At 44.4% G+C, this 20,354-nt stretch overlaps 1 protein-coding gene across 1 annotated transcript in view; it reads right to left on the reverse strand.

The window, feature by feature from the left end:
- Window positions 1–3,975: 3,975 nt before the first annotated feature.
- Adcy2 (adenylate cyclase 2) overlaps window positions 3,976–20,354 on the reverse strand; it is a 359,351-nt gene continuing 342,972 nt past the window's right edge. The window contains exons 23-25 of the mRNA XM_027400117.2: window positions 12,183–12,297; window positions 9,709–9,833; window positions 3,976–4,128 (exon numbers count right to left, since the gene is read on the reverse strand). Coding sequence (XP_027255918.1) covers window positions 3,976–4,128; window positions 9,709–9,833; window positions 12,183–12,297 — 393 coding nt within the window. The remainder of the gene's footprint in view (window positions 4,129–9,708; window positions 9,834–12,182; window positions 12,298–20,354) is intronic.

Raw genomic sequence — 20,354 nt, forward strand, 5'->3', positions numbered from 1 at the left:
CACACCCATGTTATTGTTACTGATGGCTTACACACTGTGCCACTGAGATCCAGCTCCAGTCCACTGCTTTCCTTTTAGGTAGTTTCCTCTTTTGGAAGCAACTGATTTTTAACCTGTGTGGGAAGTGTTTATTTTGCAAGAGAATTTGATGCACACTCAGGCACTAAGATATATTTTTAATGAATGGAGCTTCTGGAAGAAATCATCTCTCATATCCACCATGATTGAATTTTCCACAGTTGAGCATTAACTGGCAGGTGATCTAATTAATTTTGGTACTCAGTCACTGGTTTTGTTGTTCTGAATCTGCAAGGTGATTTCTCTAAGGACACACAATCCTGAACTGCTGGCAATTTCAAGGCCGAGTAACTCTTAAATATTTATCTTCTGAAAAAATTTTCAGTGTTGTTGCTCTTTTCCTCCCAAATAAATAGCAATAGTTTATGTGCTCTTGGGCACATGATAACGTATTAGTAATAATATAAAAGCATATGAAAAATATGGGTTATAAAATTTATTCTTATAACTAAAATCTATAAGCAGATGAAATAAATTAATGTCAAACTAAGTTATTTTTTATTACTTCAGCTCCTACACCTTTAAACTCTTTGCTCTCTTTTGTTCATTTTGATCTTTCTTGTCTTTTCTCCCCCCCCTCTCTCTCTGTCTCTCTTTTCCTTTTTTTGAGACAGGGTCTTGTAGGGCTCAGGCTGGCCTCAAACTCATGGTGAGGATGAGCATGGCCTTGATCCTCTGATCCACCTGTCTTCTTCCCTCAAGTGCTGGGGTCAAAGGTGTGCACAACCCCACCCAGCATGCCGCTTGCTTTTAAAAAGGGATGGAATCAATCAAGGTTTCCAAAGGTCTCACCTATAGTAGGCAGCCAAGGAAAATCAAATGGGTTTCTGTTGGCTTCCCAACGACTACAGCCAGTAAATGGAAGCAAGTCACAGATATCGTTAGGGGAGACATCATTTTGTCTAAAGGTTTCTTTTCAATGGTGAGTATGGGCGTATGTCTGTGTATGGTCATGCGCTCAGCAGCTGGTGCTGGCTGAGGACAGAGGAGAAATGTCACATCTCCTGAAGCCAGACCCACAGGCAGCCTTTAAGCACCAGACCTGGATGCTGGGAAATGAACCCAGGGTCTCTGAAGAAGCAGTGAGTGTTATCGACTCCTGAACCATGTCTCCAGCCTGGAGAGCACACTCCTTTACTAACAGAATGTGTTTTCACTCATCAAATCCCCACTGCTATTTGTTTGATGTTGGTTCCTGCATATGCCTGTTGGCTAGGAAGCAAAGGAAGGCAGAGAGATATGATAGCACTACCTTCAAAAAGCTCATTAAGGAGGCAGAGAGAACCCTGGAGGACTGACTGACAGCACACCTTGGTCTGCCCAGTTACATTAAAGCGCAGGAGTTGGGGAACTGGATTGAAGTTTTTCGGGAGAGGCTTCCCATAAGGCTAAAAGGTGAGGGGGTTGCTTGAGAAGGGGCTTCACATGGCTGATGCTGGTCTCTGTAACTCCTCTGATTTGCATGTTTCTAAGGATAATTTTGTTCCTCAGAAGAACACTGGGGTTCCTCAGAAGCTCGAAACCAGGCTGCTTCCGATTTGATAGAATAGGCAGTTTTCCCCCTTTGGCAGTGCTGTGGTCACAGAGCAGCCATCAGACTGGGAGCCACAGGCTGGATGTCTCTGCCCCTATCTCCAAATTTATAGTTGACACGGAGGGAGTCTTAAATTGGGACGGTGATCCAAAACACCTGGGAAAGTTTGAATGTAACATGTGGAGGGTAGTCACCTGGGAATTTGTAAACATGGGCTTCGCCAGATTTCTTCAGGGGTTCAGGTTTGGGTTGAGAATATGCTGGCTGAGATCCCACCCTGAGAGGCCTGTGTGAGCCCAGAGCTGTGTAAGGCACACACTGATAATGACCTTTGCTGCTGGCAAATTTTTATTGATGCTTCAGACAGGTAATTAGCTCCGGCCCCTGCCCTCCCAGGTTCTTTTCTCCACAATGACCCGTCTACTGTCTCTCTGGGGGGCTGTTTCAGGAAACACAATGGAACAGCTACTTAACAGGGCATGGCAGCCTAGAACAACCTGGGTGTGAGACGCAAAGAAGGAAAGACACAATGGACACACCTGCTGATGGCTGAACTCACTGGCACCTCCAGCATGCTAGCCTAGGTTTTGGTTAGAGGAAAGAGGGATGCCCTAATATCAAGGCTCTCCCTTCAACTACCATTTGGAGACTTAACCGTATTAAAGCCAATCAAACCGAATGTGATTACAGGATCTCAAAATGCCCGACTGAGACGGAAAATCGAAAGGTCACACTGTATTCACACTGGGGTGTTGAAGGACACTGTGAGTCGCATCCTGGCATGGCAGCTGTTTGTGCTGTGAACATAATGGTGAGAGCATGCTGGATACTGCCAAGCTCTCAGAGTCATTAGCTCATTTAATCACAACCGGATCCCATGGGCTTGCAAGGAGGTAAAGACTCCTAAGAGGAATTAGGAGATGTGCTCCAAGGTGTGCAGCCAGGAGTCGAACTGGAGGCTTGGGCTTCACGCCTGGGTGTCCACTAATCAGCTGTTTCCTGGCAGCCTGTCTGGGTCCTCTGATTCCTCCAGATGCCTCATCTGAACTAAAAGAGGAAACCAAGTTTGCCCAACCAGCCTGCTATTTGCGACTTTTTCTTCTTCTAAACATTTTTTAAATGCAAAATTTCTCTCTTTCCCATCATTTGGCAAATTGTAATTTCTTTAGGTTAAAGGAAGAAAGAAAAATAAATAGCCAAGCCCAAGCAACTTCAGAGTTGGATTTACAGTCCAGGTCTTCTTAAGCCTCCTCAGACATCACAGGCAGCTTGTAAACTTAGCAAAGCCTCTCAAGCTACTTCAGGCCATTGTAGCTCTTGATTGACACAGCCGATTCCAAATACTTTTTGTTTGACTGTGCCAGCCCTGGCAAGGTATTGCCCTTCACAAGGGTCCAGTAGGCATACAGGGCTGTGAGGCTTGTAGTGACTTTTGATTGTTTAAATGGTTCTCGGAAGGTAGCACAAAGTAAGCCCAGACCCTCAGATACACTGGGCACAGACTCTTTCCTCCCAGACAACCATTTCACAACTTACTGCATTACACACTTTGTCGCTGTCTCCACCATGCAAGGGTATGTCTCATCCCTACCTTCTGGGCCGTTTCCAAAAAGGGAGAGAGATGGAAAACAAACTCTCTCTCATTCTGGACCATATCATAGAAAAAAAAAAAAGGAAAAGAAAAAACGCAGCACCATAAACCAAAGTACATAAAACTTTAATGAATTAACCTTACAAAAGACAAATGGCATCAAAACATCAGACGAATTTGGTACAAAACCGGTCCTAGGCTTCGAGGACTAATTCTGGTGATGGATGACAATGTGCCGACGCCACAGGACAACAGAGCAAGGTGACAAGGGCTGCGAGTCCCAGCCGAGGCCCACAGATGACCGCTGGTAACGAGCCACGTGGGTAGGTGAGCACAGACTCCGTGCTGGGTGACAGGATCAACTTATTCACAAATACTGTGTGTTTGAATATCAGACTAGGGATGCAGTTACGAGCTACTGTATTTTCCAGACAAGAACATGCACCAGAAGATAATGTATACCCCCCAGTTTTATTGCCTTAAGAATTTGTGTTCATTCCGCCTCCCTCTTCACCACTTCTTTAAATGGTCTCCTTCTAGGACACGTTCCTTTCTCCGTTCGCTTAGGAGTAAGCACAGTGCGAGTGGCAGGACAATCTGGGCAAACGCCAGACACCAAACAGTATGCCACGGGGTCACAGGAACTAGTCTGCAAGGGCTCCAGATGATGGGACAGAGCAGGTACATCGAAACGAGGGGACAAAGGCTGCAGTCAGAAAGTGCGTGGTACCCTCCTGCAAGCACACCCTTCTCGCCAGGAAGGGACAGCTTTTCAGGATGCCAAGTTGCTCTGAGAAAGGGACCTTGACATCTCTGTGTTTACAAAGTACGTCTTCAGGTCCCCCTTCCCCTTCACATTGATGATGCCTCGACACGTGCATGTGTAGCCAAGTGTCTGCAGGATGACGCTTGTCTCCTCAGTCACCTGCAGGCCACAGGAACAGACACAAACAGATTACTTCCCAAGCCAGTGAAACCACTTCAAAGAGGCTCTCTGTTTCCCTCTCCGAGAATTCCATTCCTGAGAAATTAATAGACAAAGAAATCTACCAGAAAACATTAGTCAATAATGTTTAATTTAGTGCCAGTATGGAAAAAAAATGGAAAGAGCCTAAACTGCCAAGTAATGTCCAAAGTTAAGTCACCTGTGGCTTATGGGGGAGGGATAACTAATACTAAATACCCTGGAAAAACCATATGAAGGAGCTCTACTGTAGACACTTCTTAAAGTGTATATACACTTTTGAGTTTAGACGGATTTACTCTATAATGAGGGGGTAGGTGACAAGACCTCTCCCAGACACCACAGGGTATCATGTAAAAACCTGGTCATGCCTTTTTGAGTTGGTGGTGGGGGTCCTGTAGAAAGACATTAAAGGTCATTGCCATTGCTCCTGGTAATCCTCCAGAACTTGGTGCAGACCTGAAAGCTCCATCCCTACTGGTTAGCTAGGCATGATACCGGTGGAGACAACCAACCAGCCAACAACCAACAGTCTTACTTAGCGATGAACACTGCAATCTACAATGACTGAGCTGGCAAGACACGCCCACTGGTACATGTGACCCACAAGGCGGAACTCACACGTGGTATCGTTAAACTGTGCCAAACAACTGTGGTTGGTAGGTCACGGCTCTAGGGAGAACCCAATACTGTCATTCTGCTAAACGGATGTAGAATACATTGCCCCCTGAGCTCTTGTCATTCTACCCATTAATTACCGCACCTCTCAACCACCGTCAGAGAAGCTTCATTTTCACTAGACGACGATGAGCACAGAGAATTGCAAGTGGCAGACACACAGAGAATAAGAGCTGTGAACTGCCGGGCTCTATATGGCATCTCCATATCCCACCTCCTGCCCCAAGGCTCAGGGATCATGGCAGAAGAGTGGATGGAAGGGCCGCACTGGCCAGAAGCAGTGGGTGAGCACAGGGAAACAGCGCTCTCTGGACACAAGAGGGCAGCTTCAATCGAGTTCGGAATTGCCTTGTCTGCATGTACAAGACCTGCATAGGACCAAGCCGTACAACATTCAGAATGGAGGCGGGAAATAGGGTGTACCATTTGGTCACATTTGGATGTAAGCAGAGAGGGGGGCTTCTGGATGAGAGCCAGCTGCATTCCCAGAGAGAAGCCTGCCTGGTGCCAGCATCAGTCTCTGAGTCAGCACAAGCAGCAGGCTTTGCAAACTTTCTGTTCCTACAGAGATCTGCCCTAGTTCCTCCTCTGCCTGTATGTGGAGATGCACTGGACCACACAGAGTGTTAGTGAGACAGTCCCACAGAGTCACTCAAGACACTGTCATGTCTGCAGTGACTTACAGCCAAATTGGTTTTGATGTCTACACCAAGGACTTTAAAATTGCCAGGAGACTAGTCAAGCATATTTTAAAGAACCATCAAGTCCTGAACGTTCCAAGAGTGGAGAGAGAACACAAGTTTTCCAGAAGTGTGAAAGGGTGTCTTTGGTAGAAGTGTGGTATTCCTTCTACACCTAAAAGGAACCTCCATGTTGTCTAGGACTGCTAACATCCTTTGGCATTGGCTATTGACACTCATGGAAAAAGCACTACAGGCCTTGGTGCTATGGAGACACAGACTTGGCTGCTCAGATGTTGAGCTACTCTTGGTGCACTGCTGCGTGCTCTTCACAGACAATGACCAGCCCCAGACCCCATCAGACCCCAAACCAGGCTACCAGGCAGAGGGGACATGACAAGAATAAAGGTTACTTGACTTGGATCTTGTGAGCATGGCCAGCTGTCTCTGTTCCCACAGCAATAGCCAGCTGGGTTGGCAAGGCCTGGAGGACCTGGTTTTGCCATCTTACTACTACCCTTTTATGCCTTTGCCTTGACTCTGTTGGGCTGTTGATGGTTTGACTCAAGTGAGAGGAGATGAGCACTGCAGAAAAGTATTTGCTCCATTAATTAAACATCGAAGTCAAAGCTGTCCTTCAGAATGGCAATTGAGATAAACTCCGATTGGGCTGAACAAGATGGAATGCTATGCCAGGCAGGTGATCGAGAACAGGGTGAACTAAAACCCTCCCTGTTCTTGATGACAGCAGAATGCATTTTTTTTCTTTTTTGGCAGCGCTGAGTTCAAATCTAGGGCTTTGCACATGCAAAGCAACACTATAAAATTCTAGGAGGCAAGGACATTTGAGGAACCTTATACAAGCTGAGGTACACAGCATGGGGAGTTATCAAATCTTACAAAGAACAAACATGACAAGGTCTACTATGTATATCTAGTTATTTTCATGCAAATTTGCCACGTAGCCAGAATTATCATAACAATACATAGCTGGGATGAGATGTGAAACCACTTATTTTTGAGAATGAGGTCGGGAAGTTGAGCATAAATATGCTTATGCATGACACATACTCATGAAAAGCATACATGGATGCACACACATGAAAGCACACACACATACATGCATGATAAATGCACATGCACACACAAATGCAAGCCTATATGTACATGTATGCACACACATGCACACATTAAAAATGCACATGCCCATGCACACATGCACAAGAACACACACACACACACACACACACACACACACACACACACACACACACACACACACACTTCTTTCTCAACTGGAGAGATTAGCACCTCATCTCAGATGCCAGACACTATGCTTGAGCAGCCACATGCATTCTGTGGGTTAGCAATCAGCTCATTTAGTCTGATCATTTGAAGGCAGTTTGGTTCTCAACAATCTATAGTAGTGAAACAAATTCTGGAGAAGGCAAGTAAGAACCATAAAGCGTAGGTGTCCCAACTCTTCAGGGAAGCTCCCTACCCCTCTTTGAGGGACAAATGGTAATGGTAGTGTAACATGCTGCTGTAATGGCAGACTTCAGAAAGGCTTTTTTTCCAGTACAAACATATGAAAAATAAAATCTACTATAGTTTAATCAAAAGACATGAAGTGATTTGAACATGGGGTTGATGATGGGAATAAAGAAGATATTCTCCATATACAACTTAAACAAAATTTCCACAGCATGGCACAAAGCTGACTGTAATTTTGCTACAAACACAGTTAAAGCTACATCTAAACCTTGGGAACACACTTCTCATTCTATAGACATTGTGTGAAAGTGTAAAAGCTTAAAAACATGATGTCAGGGCTGAAGACATTGGTCAGTGGTTATGAGCATAAGCTATTCTTACAGAAACCAATCGTGATTCTCAGCACCCTCAATCGCATGGTTCACAGGGGATCGGGCATCTCTGGCCTCTGCAGGGACTTTCACTTACAAGCACATATCCACATTGCCTGCCCCACACATTCACATGTATATAATTAAAAAAAAAACAAAAATATAGAGAGGCAGAATTGTCATCCTTTGTTGTTATTCTATTGTTTCTTAGATCTTATTTCAAATATTAGAACGGACAGCAGCCTCCTGTGTTCTCTTCTGCACAGGCCAGTGCCATTAATTTTCTCCCCTAAAACAAAAGGGACTGTCTTCCTCCTCCATGGGCCACTTTCTAATCACGCCCACCCCTGTTTTCCTTCTTTCCCTTCAGTGACCTCATACCTTTCCTCTACTGCCTCTGTCTTATGGGTGTTGCCCATTCTCACCAAAGGGGGTAAAGAAAAGAAGAACTAAAAGGTGTGTAGTAGAGAGCCAGGCCAGTGCCATCAAGCTCTCTGCAAGCGATTGCAAGCGCCTGCTCTGAGACACTTCTGGGAGGGAAAAGCTCATGATCTCATCAAGGACTAAGGACCCCTCCCACTCCTTTTTGGGTGGCTTGGGACACCAGGTCTCCGCACAAGGCTAGAACTTAGGACAAAGTCCTTAACCTTTGTATATCACAATCTGAATAATGTTTAAATTTCTAGTGTTGCCTGGGAAAGAGGAAGTGCAGGTCCAAAGCATCTACAGTCCGGGGCTATTTTAGCATCCCAGCCCTCCATTGAAAAGTCGATCTTAACATCATTTAGGAACCAGACTTGGGATCAGAACCCCCAGACACTTCAGCATTCCTGATATGATCAAGGACCTTTCTGGTTTATGACCAAGTACACGAAATACACAGGTTAGGTCCCTATTCCTAATTGCCCATTCGTCTCACTTATATCTACTGTCATCACCCCAGTCTTTGAGATGGTAACTCCAATTGCATTCAGGGATGTCTTACAATCATGATGAATTGGATCACTGGATATGGGAGTTGGGGTACCCTTTCCTATCTAAGAAACATTGAAAATACATCAATTGTTACATTTGTCTAGTAGCCAGGAAGGCAGATAGGATGTCCTTGACTAGTGCCCAGATGGAGTGGTGAGGAAGAAGCTCCCCACTGTGTTTGAAAGTAACTTTGAATTAACTCTCCTTTCTGGTCTGTTTGCTCACTTTCCATCCTGCAAAGGTCATTATGGTTCAAACCATGTCCCCTATAATGATACTGTCATGTTTGGGACCACCATGCGCCCATTGTCTCCAATGCAACACTGTTCTACAGTGTGAGGGCACTTGGTGACAAACATGTTCCCTGCTCCAGCCATAGTTCACAGCTCAGCATATGAATGGGGCCAAGAATTAAACGAGCTAAAATGTCAATGCTAGGGGACACAGCCACCTTCGGGATAGCCTCCAGCCCAACTTTTGTGCTCTCTGTCTTGACTGGGTTGTCCTTTCACCCGACACTGACCACTGCTCAACTAGGGAACTGGAGAAATCTCATCACATTTCCTATAACAGGTTTTTTTCTCATTATCTTTCCAGTAATTTATATTCTTTTTCTCCCCTAGAATATGATTAGTGCTCTTCTAATTAGAGTTACTTTAACCACGGCTAAAATTGATTTAATGAGCAGTGGGAATATTAACATGGAATGATTTTATTTTTTCCAGTCGTTGCTTTAATTTGTCAGATGTTGTCTTTCTCTCCCTTGGGTGGATTGTAGAGATTTGGGGTCATTTAGAGCTCTTGAAATATCATGCTAGGCTGATTTCATTCTGTCCTTTTATGTCAATCTTACTTTCCCTTCTTTCTATGTTCCAGTCTTCATGCTTCTTTTCTCTAATTCTACACTCTCCCTTTCAGGAAGTCAGGCTTGCCTGTGCTTTGAGCTGCAGACCTTCCCTACAAAGTCTTTATATGTGTGATGGGGTCAGAAAAGGGCCTAGTTCAGGAAGGCACTCAGTACAGCAGGGCACTTTTCAGGCCCCCAGGGCTCTGGGCCACCATCCTGCCATGCAGGTCACTTCTGGTCAGAGGATTGTCTTTGTAAGGCCCACTGCCTTCACATCATTAGAATCTGGTTGGTATCATTCCTAACAGTTAAGGCAAAAACTAACATTTTCCCTATAAAGGGTTTAAGAAATCTCAAAGTTTACCCATTTAAATGTTTGTTTTAATTTATTATTATTATTATTATTATTATTATTATTATTATTATTATTATTATTATTTATCTTCTTTGATGGTTCCTAAGAGAACCAAGGGTGGCTGAGAAGAGACTGCATTACCTGTATTTTGTCCAGGACCCCAGTGCTGTCCATCCTGCTGGCGACATTGACAGTATTGCCCCAGATGTCATATTGTGGCTTCTGAGCTCCTATGACACCGGCTATTACAGGTCCATGATTGATACCTGTAACATGTCAGAACTAGGTTAGCAAGACTCTACTTGCAGCAGGTGTCCTAGGTCAGGAAGCTGTCCGAAACATGCTTGAGACATCATTATTAAACAAATCTTAACCAGACCCAGGGACTCTACACATCAGAGTCCAGAGCAACTCCATTTCTATCATCTTAAGATGCAACTGCAATTGTGCTGTCAGTGTCCCTTAAGATCTCGACCCATGTTTGTAATGCTGTTGTCCATCCTCTGTTATAAGACGGTATGCTTCAGAAAACCAAGATCATGACAAATTGTTTTTCTTGGTGTCGCAAAAGAATCTTAGGTAAGAGATCATCACAAGACTCTTCCAAAGTTCATAACTAATACAAGTTTTTGTCTTGTTTTGTCTTTTTGGAGACAGTCTTGTAGCTCAGACTGACTTCAAATTTCAAACCCTCCCATCAAGTTCTTATATTAAAGGTGTGAACTACCATGCCTAATATAGTTAATGTTAATTTCCAAATACATTTTAACTGTGTACCCTGAGTGGATGAACTCATCATACCTCACCACCCTTTTGCCGACAATATGGCAGACATAGTGGCCACCAGAGCCACATTATTGAGGATGAGGACAAGTATGAATCCATGAGATGGGTGAGGATTAGGGTCAATGTGGACCCATGAGGAAGGTGAGGATGAGGATCAGTGTGGACCCATGATATGGGTGAGGATATGGACCAGCATGGACCCATGAGGAGGATGAGGATGTGGTTTGAGACTAGTAGCTGCAGACAAGACTTGGGAAATTATTGTTCTAGATACAAGCTTTCTGAATTATTTTCAGCAATGAATGACTTCCCACAATGGGCATTTGCTGAATTCCTTTCTTCTGATTATTGGACAACTTACTCTCTCTGTTTAGCCTACACATCAGCTCTCTTAACCAGAGTTTCACTTGCCTTTGAGTCCCCCTTACCCATGCCTCCAGGCTCTCCCATCTCATGGGTAGACTACTGGTTCACTGGGTGATTTTTAGATTTATCAGGCTGTCTAAAAATATATGAAGTCTTGATCTAGGGATCAAGAGGCATGTTTAGTGTGGACTGTTGGCTGACAAGGTCATGTTCTGGTCCTCTTCCCCCCGACTTTTGTGTTTGTAGAGTCTAGATAAAGGCTCACCCATACAGAAGTGTTACAGTATAAAGGACAAGATGTTCAGACACTGACAACTACCAGTATGCATCAAGAAGAGCATCTCATTTGCCACCAGGAGTTTTAAAAATTCAGGTCGCACATACAGAGGAGGAAGAAAATAGCTTCAAATATCCAGATTACCAGCAACCCCCAGTAGAAATCTATATTCAAAGTAAAGTAATAAACCACACAGATGGATCTTGACACAAGAACTGCTTGTCTGTGGACTAACGGAAGAAGCAAAATGTGTTGCCAAGAAAGCAAAAAAAAAAAAAAAAGTTGTTAAAGAAGTTCTTGCAAATCATGAATCCCTGAAGGCACTGCGCATATATTACAGGCCAGCTGTGCACTAAGTTGATGGCTTCAAACACTGATTTTTTAAAAGTAAGAAGGCAAGTCATGATGGAACATGCTAAATGTCAACTTAAAATTTGTTAAAAAAAAACTTTGCAGAAATCAAGATTTTTTTTCTCAGCCAATTAGAAGTTATGATTTTTTTTTAACTACTAAACATTTCTCCAAGGATTAAAAAAAAAATTTGAAAAACTACCTGGGACACACAGTTCTTGAAGACTGTGCCCCTATGGACACAGGACTGGAATGAAGTAATTCTAACATGTATATTTTGTTTTTGATTTGTTTGATTCTTTTTGAGACAGACTCTCATGTCGCCTAGGCTGGCCCTGAACTGTGCAGCCACTGGGGATGGCCTTGAACCTCATGCTTGAGTCCTCCTGTTTCTAGCCCTCAGTGCTTCAATTACATGTACATGCCACTACCCTCACCGCTAGGATTGCTTATCTCTGATACTGATGCGAAAGCAAGTTGATGGCCGGTCATTAGTAACAGCAAAGTAAGGGCAGCTTCCATTCACTAGAGCGCCAGCAAGTGAAGAGTTCTATGCTAGGCAAACCCCCAGCTGGCTGGCTGGAGGCTCTGGGGACTAAGGTACAGCTCCGGTTCCACCTGCTGAACCACACTTCTGTTTCTTGAGTTCACCCAAAAGGAGTGTCTCATTGCAAATTGCACAAAAGTGATTCTGGGGCTCACAGCCTCCCTATACCCTTCTGTATACGGCCATCCTCATGGCACTAATGCATTTCTGAGTTCAGCTTCACTATAACCAGGGACCCCCACTGATTCCTGAGGCTTTCTTCTTCACCCCAGGCCTTGCGCAACATACCCACTCGCAGTTTGAAGTCGTTGAAGGAGTGTTTATTGATGGCATCCAGTTTTGCCACTAGGGCATATGCAAACTCCACCATGGTGCCTATGTGCATGTACTGACGCTCAGGCTCCTGAAAGAGAGCAAAGACATTCAGACTGGGTTGGGACCGCAGAATGATGTCATCACCCAGTCACAAGCCGGGCCCCATCCTGAAGGGAGGACTCACACCTTTATGAGACCCCATGGAAGAATTAAATCTCATCTCAAGGAAATGTTTGATCTGAGTCCACTGTTGGGGCCAAAGCATGACATGAACCTCTGGAACACATTGTCCCAGTATCCCAGGCACACTCAGGAGAAAGCACCATGGCCTATCACAGCTCTGCATTGTTCTACCCACAAGGCACCAGTACCAGCCAGCTCTGAGGACAGGGGCTCCTCATTGTCCAATAACCAACCTTATCCAGTCTGGCCCAGCCAAGAGCCCCTCTCTCCTTGCCTTTCTCTAGCTCCTGAGTGGGAGCTCCATGGAATCTGAGAGGGCCTACTTTGATGATAGAGGTCTGCTCTCACAATTAAGAATAATTCCACCCCTCCCTGATGGCAGCTGTCAGTCAACCCATGGCAGCTTTCCATGACTCTGGTAACGCATGCCTTACTTTTGTCTCTCTAGGATTCAGGGCGGGCATGCTGTGAACTGAGTCTTGTGTGGAAGTCCTAACCCCAGTCCCTCAGAATGTGACACCTTATCTTTGGAAACAAACCTTGAAATAGGTCATTTAGAGAGGTTACTCTAGATTGAGCCTTAACCTGCAGGATGGACATTCTTGTATGAGTAGCTCAAGATCAGATGTTCACAGAGGGGCAGCCACAGAAGGGCTGAAGGAGAAGCCTCCATAGACAAGACCAGGACAGAAACCTCAGGAGAAAGTAGTCCCAGAAACACCTTGATTTTGAACTTGCAGCTCCAGAATAAGGTACCAGTCTGTGGTGTCTGTCAGGAATCCATGCAGACTAACACAGGGACTCCTGACTTCATTCACCTCAGAATGTTTCATGAAACACTCAACAAGATGGCAAGTTTATTTTTTACTTTTTCTTGCCATATATTTAATAAAGTTACTCATTTAAAAACAAAACCATTGGTATGGCAGACCATTCTCCATGTCATATGTAAGATGACCTTGGGTCTCTCTCCATAGATGAGGAAGATGAAACCAACTCTCAGAGGTTCCACAGGATTAGGGGGAAGAACACAGAGACAGTGAACATCTGAGGTAATGGAGTGGAGATAACCAAGGGTGCAGCCAACAGAAAGAGGACAATGACAAGGGGGTTATTTGGTAAATCAGCACAGCTGTTGAATTTGAAAACAGAGTGGCACCTCAGTAAAGCCGGCTCACACCTGGGCTCTATTGATTGGGTGGAATGACCACCTCATTCTGCGGTTTTCCTGGGCGCCACACAGTGTTTACTTCTATTGCTGCCTCTAACCACTGATGCTAATGACATTTTCTATCTCTGGTTGAAATGACCAAAAGCTGTCTCTGGATATGGACAAATGACTCCTGGGGGGAGGGATGGTGAGCCAGACAGAAGATTATTCCTAGTCGAGAATGGCTGCAGTGAAACTAAATGTGAATGGACAAGAGGGTCTAAGTTTCCCATTAAGAGAGAAAGATTTCAATTCCTCAGCTGAACATTCTAGAAGAAACACACAAACAAGATGATACTATTACCATTGTCTTAGTTAGGATTACTACTGCTGGAATGAAACACCATGACCATAGAACTTGGGCAGGAAAGGGTCTACTTGGCTTACACTTCCACATCACTGTTCATCATTGAAGGGAGTCAGGGCAGGAACTCAAAACAGGGAAGGAACATGGAGGCAGGATCTGATGCTGAGCCCATAGAGGGGTGCTGCCTACTGGCTTGCTTAGCCTGCTTTCTCATAGCACCCAGGAACACCACGCAGAATGGCCTGGGCCCTCCCCTGTCAATCACTAATTAAGAAATGTCCTACAGCCAAAACCTATGGAGGCGTTTTTTCAAATGTTGCCTCCTGTCGGATAACTCCAGTCTCTGTGAAGCTGATGCAGAGCCAGCCAGCGCAAGTATAAATCCTTATAAACGATTCTGAAAGAATAGTCAAACTATGTCAGTTGGACCCAAGAAACAGCTTTGAGATAACCTTGGTGAAAATACAAGTGTTTCTTCTTCATCCTCATCCTCCTCATCCCCGTCCTCATCACCATGTATGTATGATGCACATGTAGGGGAACATGTGTGGACAGCTTAGTGGAGTTGGTTCTTTTCCTTCCACGTTTACACAAACTCTAGGGATTGAACTCACTTCCAGGCTTGCAGAAGAGCTTTCACCTTATGAGCTACCTCATCAGACCATGATGCTACTGTTTTTTTTTTTTTTTTAAGTACAGAGGCTCATGAGGAGCTAGGGTTCAAAGCTTGTGCCATGAGGTGAACACACTTTGCATTTTAACAGGGCAACACATCATGGAAGATCTCAAGTGGTAAAACCAAAACTGTGTATGGAGGAGGTAATTTTTTTTTTTGGAAAAATAGATTGTGTTCTGCTGAACCAAGACGCAGCACAGACCGCTTGATAGGTACTCATGCAATTGGTTAAAGCTGGAGGTTTTAAGTGACCTCAGTAGTAAGGTAAGGTTGAGTCCTGGAAGTAGGGTTCCACAGTTCAACAGCTCATGTGGGCTCAGCGAAACCTAGGAAAAAAATACACAATCCGGAGGAAGAACTCAAATCTTCCTGAAAGCTCTTGATAACTGAGCCCTTGATACATACTTGATGGCAGGATGGAGCAGCCATTTCTCCTCTGACTCATAATTTCTAGTGGATATGCCCAGCTACCCAGAGAGGACACATGTGGTTTCTGGAGTGCATACCCTAAGCTGGATGTTCTGAAAACTTGACTAACAAGGGACACCAAGAAGCCATGCCTACTGAGATTTAAAAACGCAAGTGACTTAAAATGATCCCCTACCCCCTCTCCATCAGCCACCTGCTGTGTGACTATGTGCTATGCTGGGAAACTTCTGGCATTCAGATTCCAACTGCCTTGGTTTTTGCAGGGACTCAGGATGTCACCTTAGGAGGAATTGTTCTCTACTTGGTGTTCTCTGGGAGTTTGACCATACCTCTCAGTTTTCTGCAGTGACCCCACCTCCCAGGTGAGCAGAGGGCTGTGTGCTGTTATCCCCAGCTTACCAAGGAGAAGGTGCTCTGTGACTCCTGCCCGAGTCAAACCAAAGCAGTCTCAAACTCTAGGTTCTCCAATCACTGGACATGTGATTTCTGGGTGAGCCACTTAACTTAGCTGAGCTTTGCTTTTTCTCACTTACAAAGTAAGGCAAAAACTAAGCATCTCATAGGGTTACAGTTAACATGAAACATATGTCTAATTGGACATACAACAGGTCTGAAATCATGCCTAGCACTGGGAACTCAGCCAACTATCCATGGCTAGTGAAGTCATGGAACTTAGAAGAGAACTTATGAGCATAATGTCACTAGGCCAGCATAATTCCTAACATTATGAATAGTTATCCTTATTTCTACAGCAAACTGTAGCTGTTAAACCTCATCAAAGGAACTTCTCTTTGTAGTAGAGACCATCACAGAAAACCACCATGGATCAAAGTACAGAAAAGAGCTGATCCTGTGGTGCCCAGTCCAGCAGATACATCTGCAATACAACTTCTGCATTTGAGACTCAGAGGACATCCAAGAAAATGGGGAGGAAATATCCAGACCAGGAAGTCACTGTGAGATTGTATTGCCTAGAAATGACAGGGAAGCCTCACCCATGATACCTCAACAATATGGCTGAACCATGACATCACCAAAGACATGATAATATGGAAGGGGAAATCTTATGGGGCTTCAACCCTAAACAAATACAGGCTGCCAATGACCACTGAGAGGAGGAATAAGTCCTCCTCAGGAATGAGGCCCCTAATTGGTTCTCCAATACTTAGTGGTCAGCTCTGAAATCATATGCATACAAGCAACACTAAACAGACTCAGAAGGTTGTATTTAAACGTGTGTGTGTGTGTGTGTGTGTGTGTGTGTGTGTGTGTGTGTGTGTGTGTGTGTGTGTGTGTATGTGTGTATAACAATGAAAAGTGGCCATGAATTTGAGAGGGAGTAAGTGGAGAACATGGGGAGGTGTGGAGAGGTAAAGGGAAGGGAGAAATCGTGTAACTATATTTTAATTAAAATAACTTAAAAAGGAAGCAAAATGATGAAAGCACATTTACAGGTGATGTGCTCAGCATGCATCCCTGGAGCTTAGCTAGGGTTTGCCTGGTTTCCTTATCTACAGTGTAGAGGAGGCATCATGTCACCCGATGAGAGCAACACCAAGGGGGGGGTCTGTAGAAGTGTTATCTTTTCATAATTATGATAAACACTTGACATAAACAATGTGATGGTTAGCTATAACTGTCAACTTGACACAATCTGAAGTTACCTAGTAAGGGAGTCTCAGTGAGGGATCAGGTTGGCTTGCAGGGGACGATGGTCTTGGTTATTAGGAAAGCCTGTCCACTGTGAGGGGCACCATCCCCTGGGAAGGGCATTCTGGGTTGTACAAGAGTGGAAAAGGTGGGAGGAATGTTAGCATGCATTCATTAATTTGCTGCTCCCTGCTGTTGACTGTGGGTGTCATGTGACCACTTTGACTTTCCCACAGTGATGCTCTGTGATCTGGAAATGTGAGCTAAACAAACTCTTTCTCTCTTAAGTTGCCTCCCACCCCCAAGTATTTTATCACAGCCACAGGAACACTAAGACAAACAACTTACAGTTTATTTTGGTAACAGCTTTGGAGAGTTTAGTCCACAGTCACTGGGCCCTGTTCCTAGGCAGTGCCTAATAGGGCCATGCACAACAGAGGAGCTACTCACCTCATGGTGACTGGAAGCAAAAATTGAGAGGAAGGTGCTGGGTCCTAATATTTCCTGCAAGAACAGTTTTCCACAGATCTGTCTCCTAAAGGTAGTGCCACCCTTCAGCACAGCAACAGGTGGAGACTAAGCCATTACCAGACAACACTTGGGGAAACTCATCAATACCAAAGCAGGGAGCTGCCTTCATGTGGCCTAATCTGAGACTTTTCTTCTATCTCTGTAGGGAGTCTCTCATACGTTTGAATGATTTGACAGTGACCAAAGTGACTCTTCTAAAGTCTTTGAGGGTCTCAGTGTGTACAGCTGAGAAGGATGGCTCCTATCTATCTATCTATCTATCTATCTATCTATCTATCTATCTATCTATCTATCCATCCACCCACCAATCCATCCATCTATCTATCTATCTATCTATCTATCTATCTATCTATCTATCTGTCATTTATCTATTTGCCTATCTATCCATCCATCCATCCATCCATCCATCCACCTACCTACCTACCTATCTCTGTTTTCAGGTCCCTTTTAACAACACAGAAGCAGAAGGAGATTGCTGTCTTCCTATCACATGTCAAGAAAGCTGTGGTGTTTTTACAGGAAAACCTCATTTAAGAAGAGAGTGAAGCTTCCCTCTGCTCTTACCAGTAAAGGAAAGTGGGGCTATTAGGTGCAGTGGGTGGTTTGGCTCCTGTGACTTTGTAGTAGATCTCAGCAGACACCTAGAGGCCTCTCCATTCTACCAGTGGATCCAAGGCCCTTGGACTGGCCACAGTGGAAAAGAAATCATCCACTGGGTAACCAACAGGTTACATAAGATTCCTGGTGGCCACACTGGGTGGCTCCTAACTTGGGCTTTTAAGGAGTGGTGGAGGTTGAATGAAAGTGTGTCCAGTCCTCCGATCCTCCATCAAGCTACAGTTAGTGATGCCCTGGATGAGTGGGTGCAGAGTTTTCAGGGCTCACATGGAGGCTGAGCCTGACTTGTGGCGATGGTGGAGAATACAGAAAGAGGAGAAGCGTGTGCTTTGCAGGTGCTGGATGGAGCTAGAGGTCCATCTACAGTCTAACTGGTCCTAACCAAGCCTCAGACCTAAGCCCTGATGCTTGCTTTGTTCACATACAGTAAGCAAATGAATTTATTTTAAATAATATTCAAGTTGCACATTTTAAAATTAAAATCATTAAGCATGGATGCCAATGTGAAATGCAAAACAAGCAGCCGGTGCTTGCACCCTCATCAAACAGGAAGCCCCTATCTCTCTTTCTCTGCTCTCCCCTCCCAGATTTGTTCCAGCACCGGATGTTACCTCTTTCAAAATGTTGTTAGCAGGGGGCGTTGAGCTATTCGTAATTATGAATCATTACAACAGGAGGTCACAGACATAGGGTTAACCGAGTTTTCTTCCTTGTGCACTGTCTTTAAGTTCCTGGTAGAATTGGTGGGGAAGAGATTAAAACTAGTCAAGTAGTTGCCACCAGGGATAACGCTGAGGGGCACTGAGGAGGGATAAAGCAGGGGCTTCCTTTGCAGTCAGTGGGGCCTGGGGATGTGGATCAAGGAAAGCTGTGCAGAGCAGTAGAGGGCCACACGGGAGAACAAACCACGTCTGCTCCTGCTGTTCACTGTCATCAGAAACGACGATGAGTTGGAATGACCACTCTTCAGTGAAATGGTTTTCAAAAAGGCAACACTCTTTACAAGTCAAGCAAATTACCCCTGAAGTGCCAGTTGTCTACTGCAGGCCAAGGAAAGGAATCACCATGGCTCGCAAGGACAGGGCTTGGAGGAGACTGAGGTCACAAGGGTAAAACTAGGGGCCGTGGAGATGGGCAAGCTCCCAGTTTGAACATCCTGATAAGACTTCCTCAGAGGACATTTGGTCATCAGGGCGTGAGTCACAGAATGATGGAGCAGGCTGGAATTGAAGCCTGTTCTTTGGAGTGTTGGCTCTCTTGGCAAATGCCCACTTCTCTTAAAAAACTAGTCAACTCTTAAAGGTAATGCAATCTTCTAGTCACATTGTTTTAGTGCTTAAAATGAGAATTTCCTGTTCATTTTAAAAACACAAATAAAGCCAAGTGGGGGCTGGTACTAAAACCTGGCCCAACTGAGTGCTGACAGGTCCCTTTGCATGTAATCGGTGGGTAGATAAGGATGTAGTTCTGCAAAGAGACAATGCAGAGGCAATTTTAAATAAAAGCTAAATTCCAAATGGCCATAATTCAGGGAATTTTGCTTCTTTTTGGATTCAAGAAAATCCAATTAATTCTTGAAAAAGTCTACATATTTTGCAAATTGAATGTTGGGCTGTGTAAACTAAATATTTGGTCACATTAATATATTTTGCTTTTAACTTTAGAAACAGTATTAAGCACATTTTAGAGTCATGTCACTCATTTTTTTTAAAAGAAAAAATAACTACCATTAGTGTTCACATTTATCAAGAATTCCATATTTTACCTCACAAAATGCAATGAACTTTGCATTTCACAAAAGCCATCATTGTATTACCTGTTGAGACTCTAATTAAAGTCTGTAATCACAAATGGCTTGCATTGGGTAGAAATTTCCTGCATGGATATGATGGCATATAATATTTCATTAATGCCCCCAAAGCTCTTATCCCAGTTCTAACAGAGAGGACAATGACAACATTATGGGAAACTGTCTGTATTACTATTATTAGCACTTTTATTGCCCATGAAGACCATGGAGTCTATTAAATATTATGAATATAAATGTCATCTTCCCAAGAGTCTTATGAAAAAGGGTTATCTGTTTATATGTAAGGAGACAGATGCAGAAAGCCAGCTGTCTTCTGTCCATGCTGAAAACCATCACTGGTGAACTACAGTGCCTGCTCAGAAGGCAGAATCCAGAGCAGGCATAGGAGGACATGTTCAGGGATATAGTTCATGAGGGGAGAGGAACAGGGCTCTGAGCAGAGAGTGAGTGGCTAAGGCTAACAAGAAGCTGAGATGCCTGATGCTGGTGTTCACACTCAGGCTCAGGTGTGAACACAGCAGGTGGGAAGCATCAAGCAAGGGCAGAAGAGAAGCAGAGGTTAAGGCAGTGTTAGGCAGCTGTGTAGAACCCAGACAGACAGACAGACAGACAGATAGACAGACAAGGCAGACAAGGCAAACAGACAAGATGCCTGGTCTGCAGCCCCCTCTTCATCTCTCATTCTCTTTACAAACTTTGTCGAGTCTGTGGTTGCTCTTTGCCAGTTTCTC

This window comes from Cricetulus griseus, chromosome 2 (assembly GCF_003668045.3).
Source record: "Cricetulus griseus strain 17A/GY chromosome 2, alternate assembly CriGri-PICRH-1.0, whole genome shotgun sequence".
NCBI lineage: Eukaryota > Metazoa > Chordata > Mammalia > Rodentia > Cricetidae > Cricetulus > Cricetulus griseus.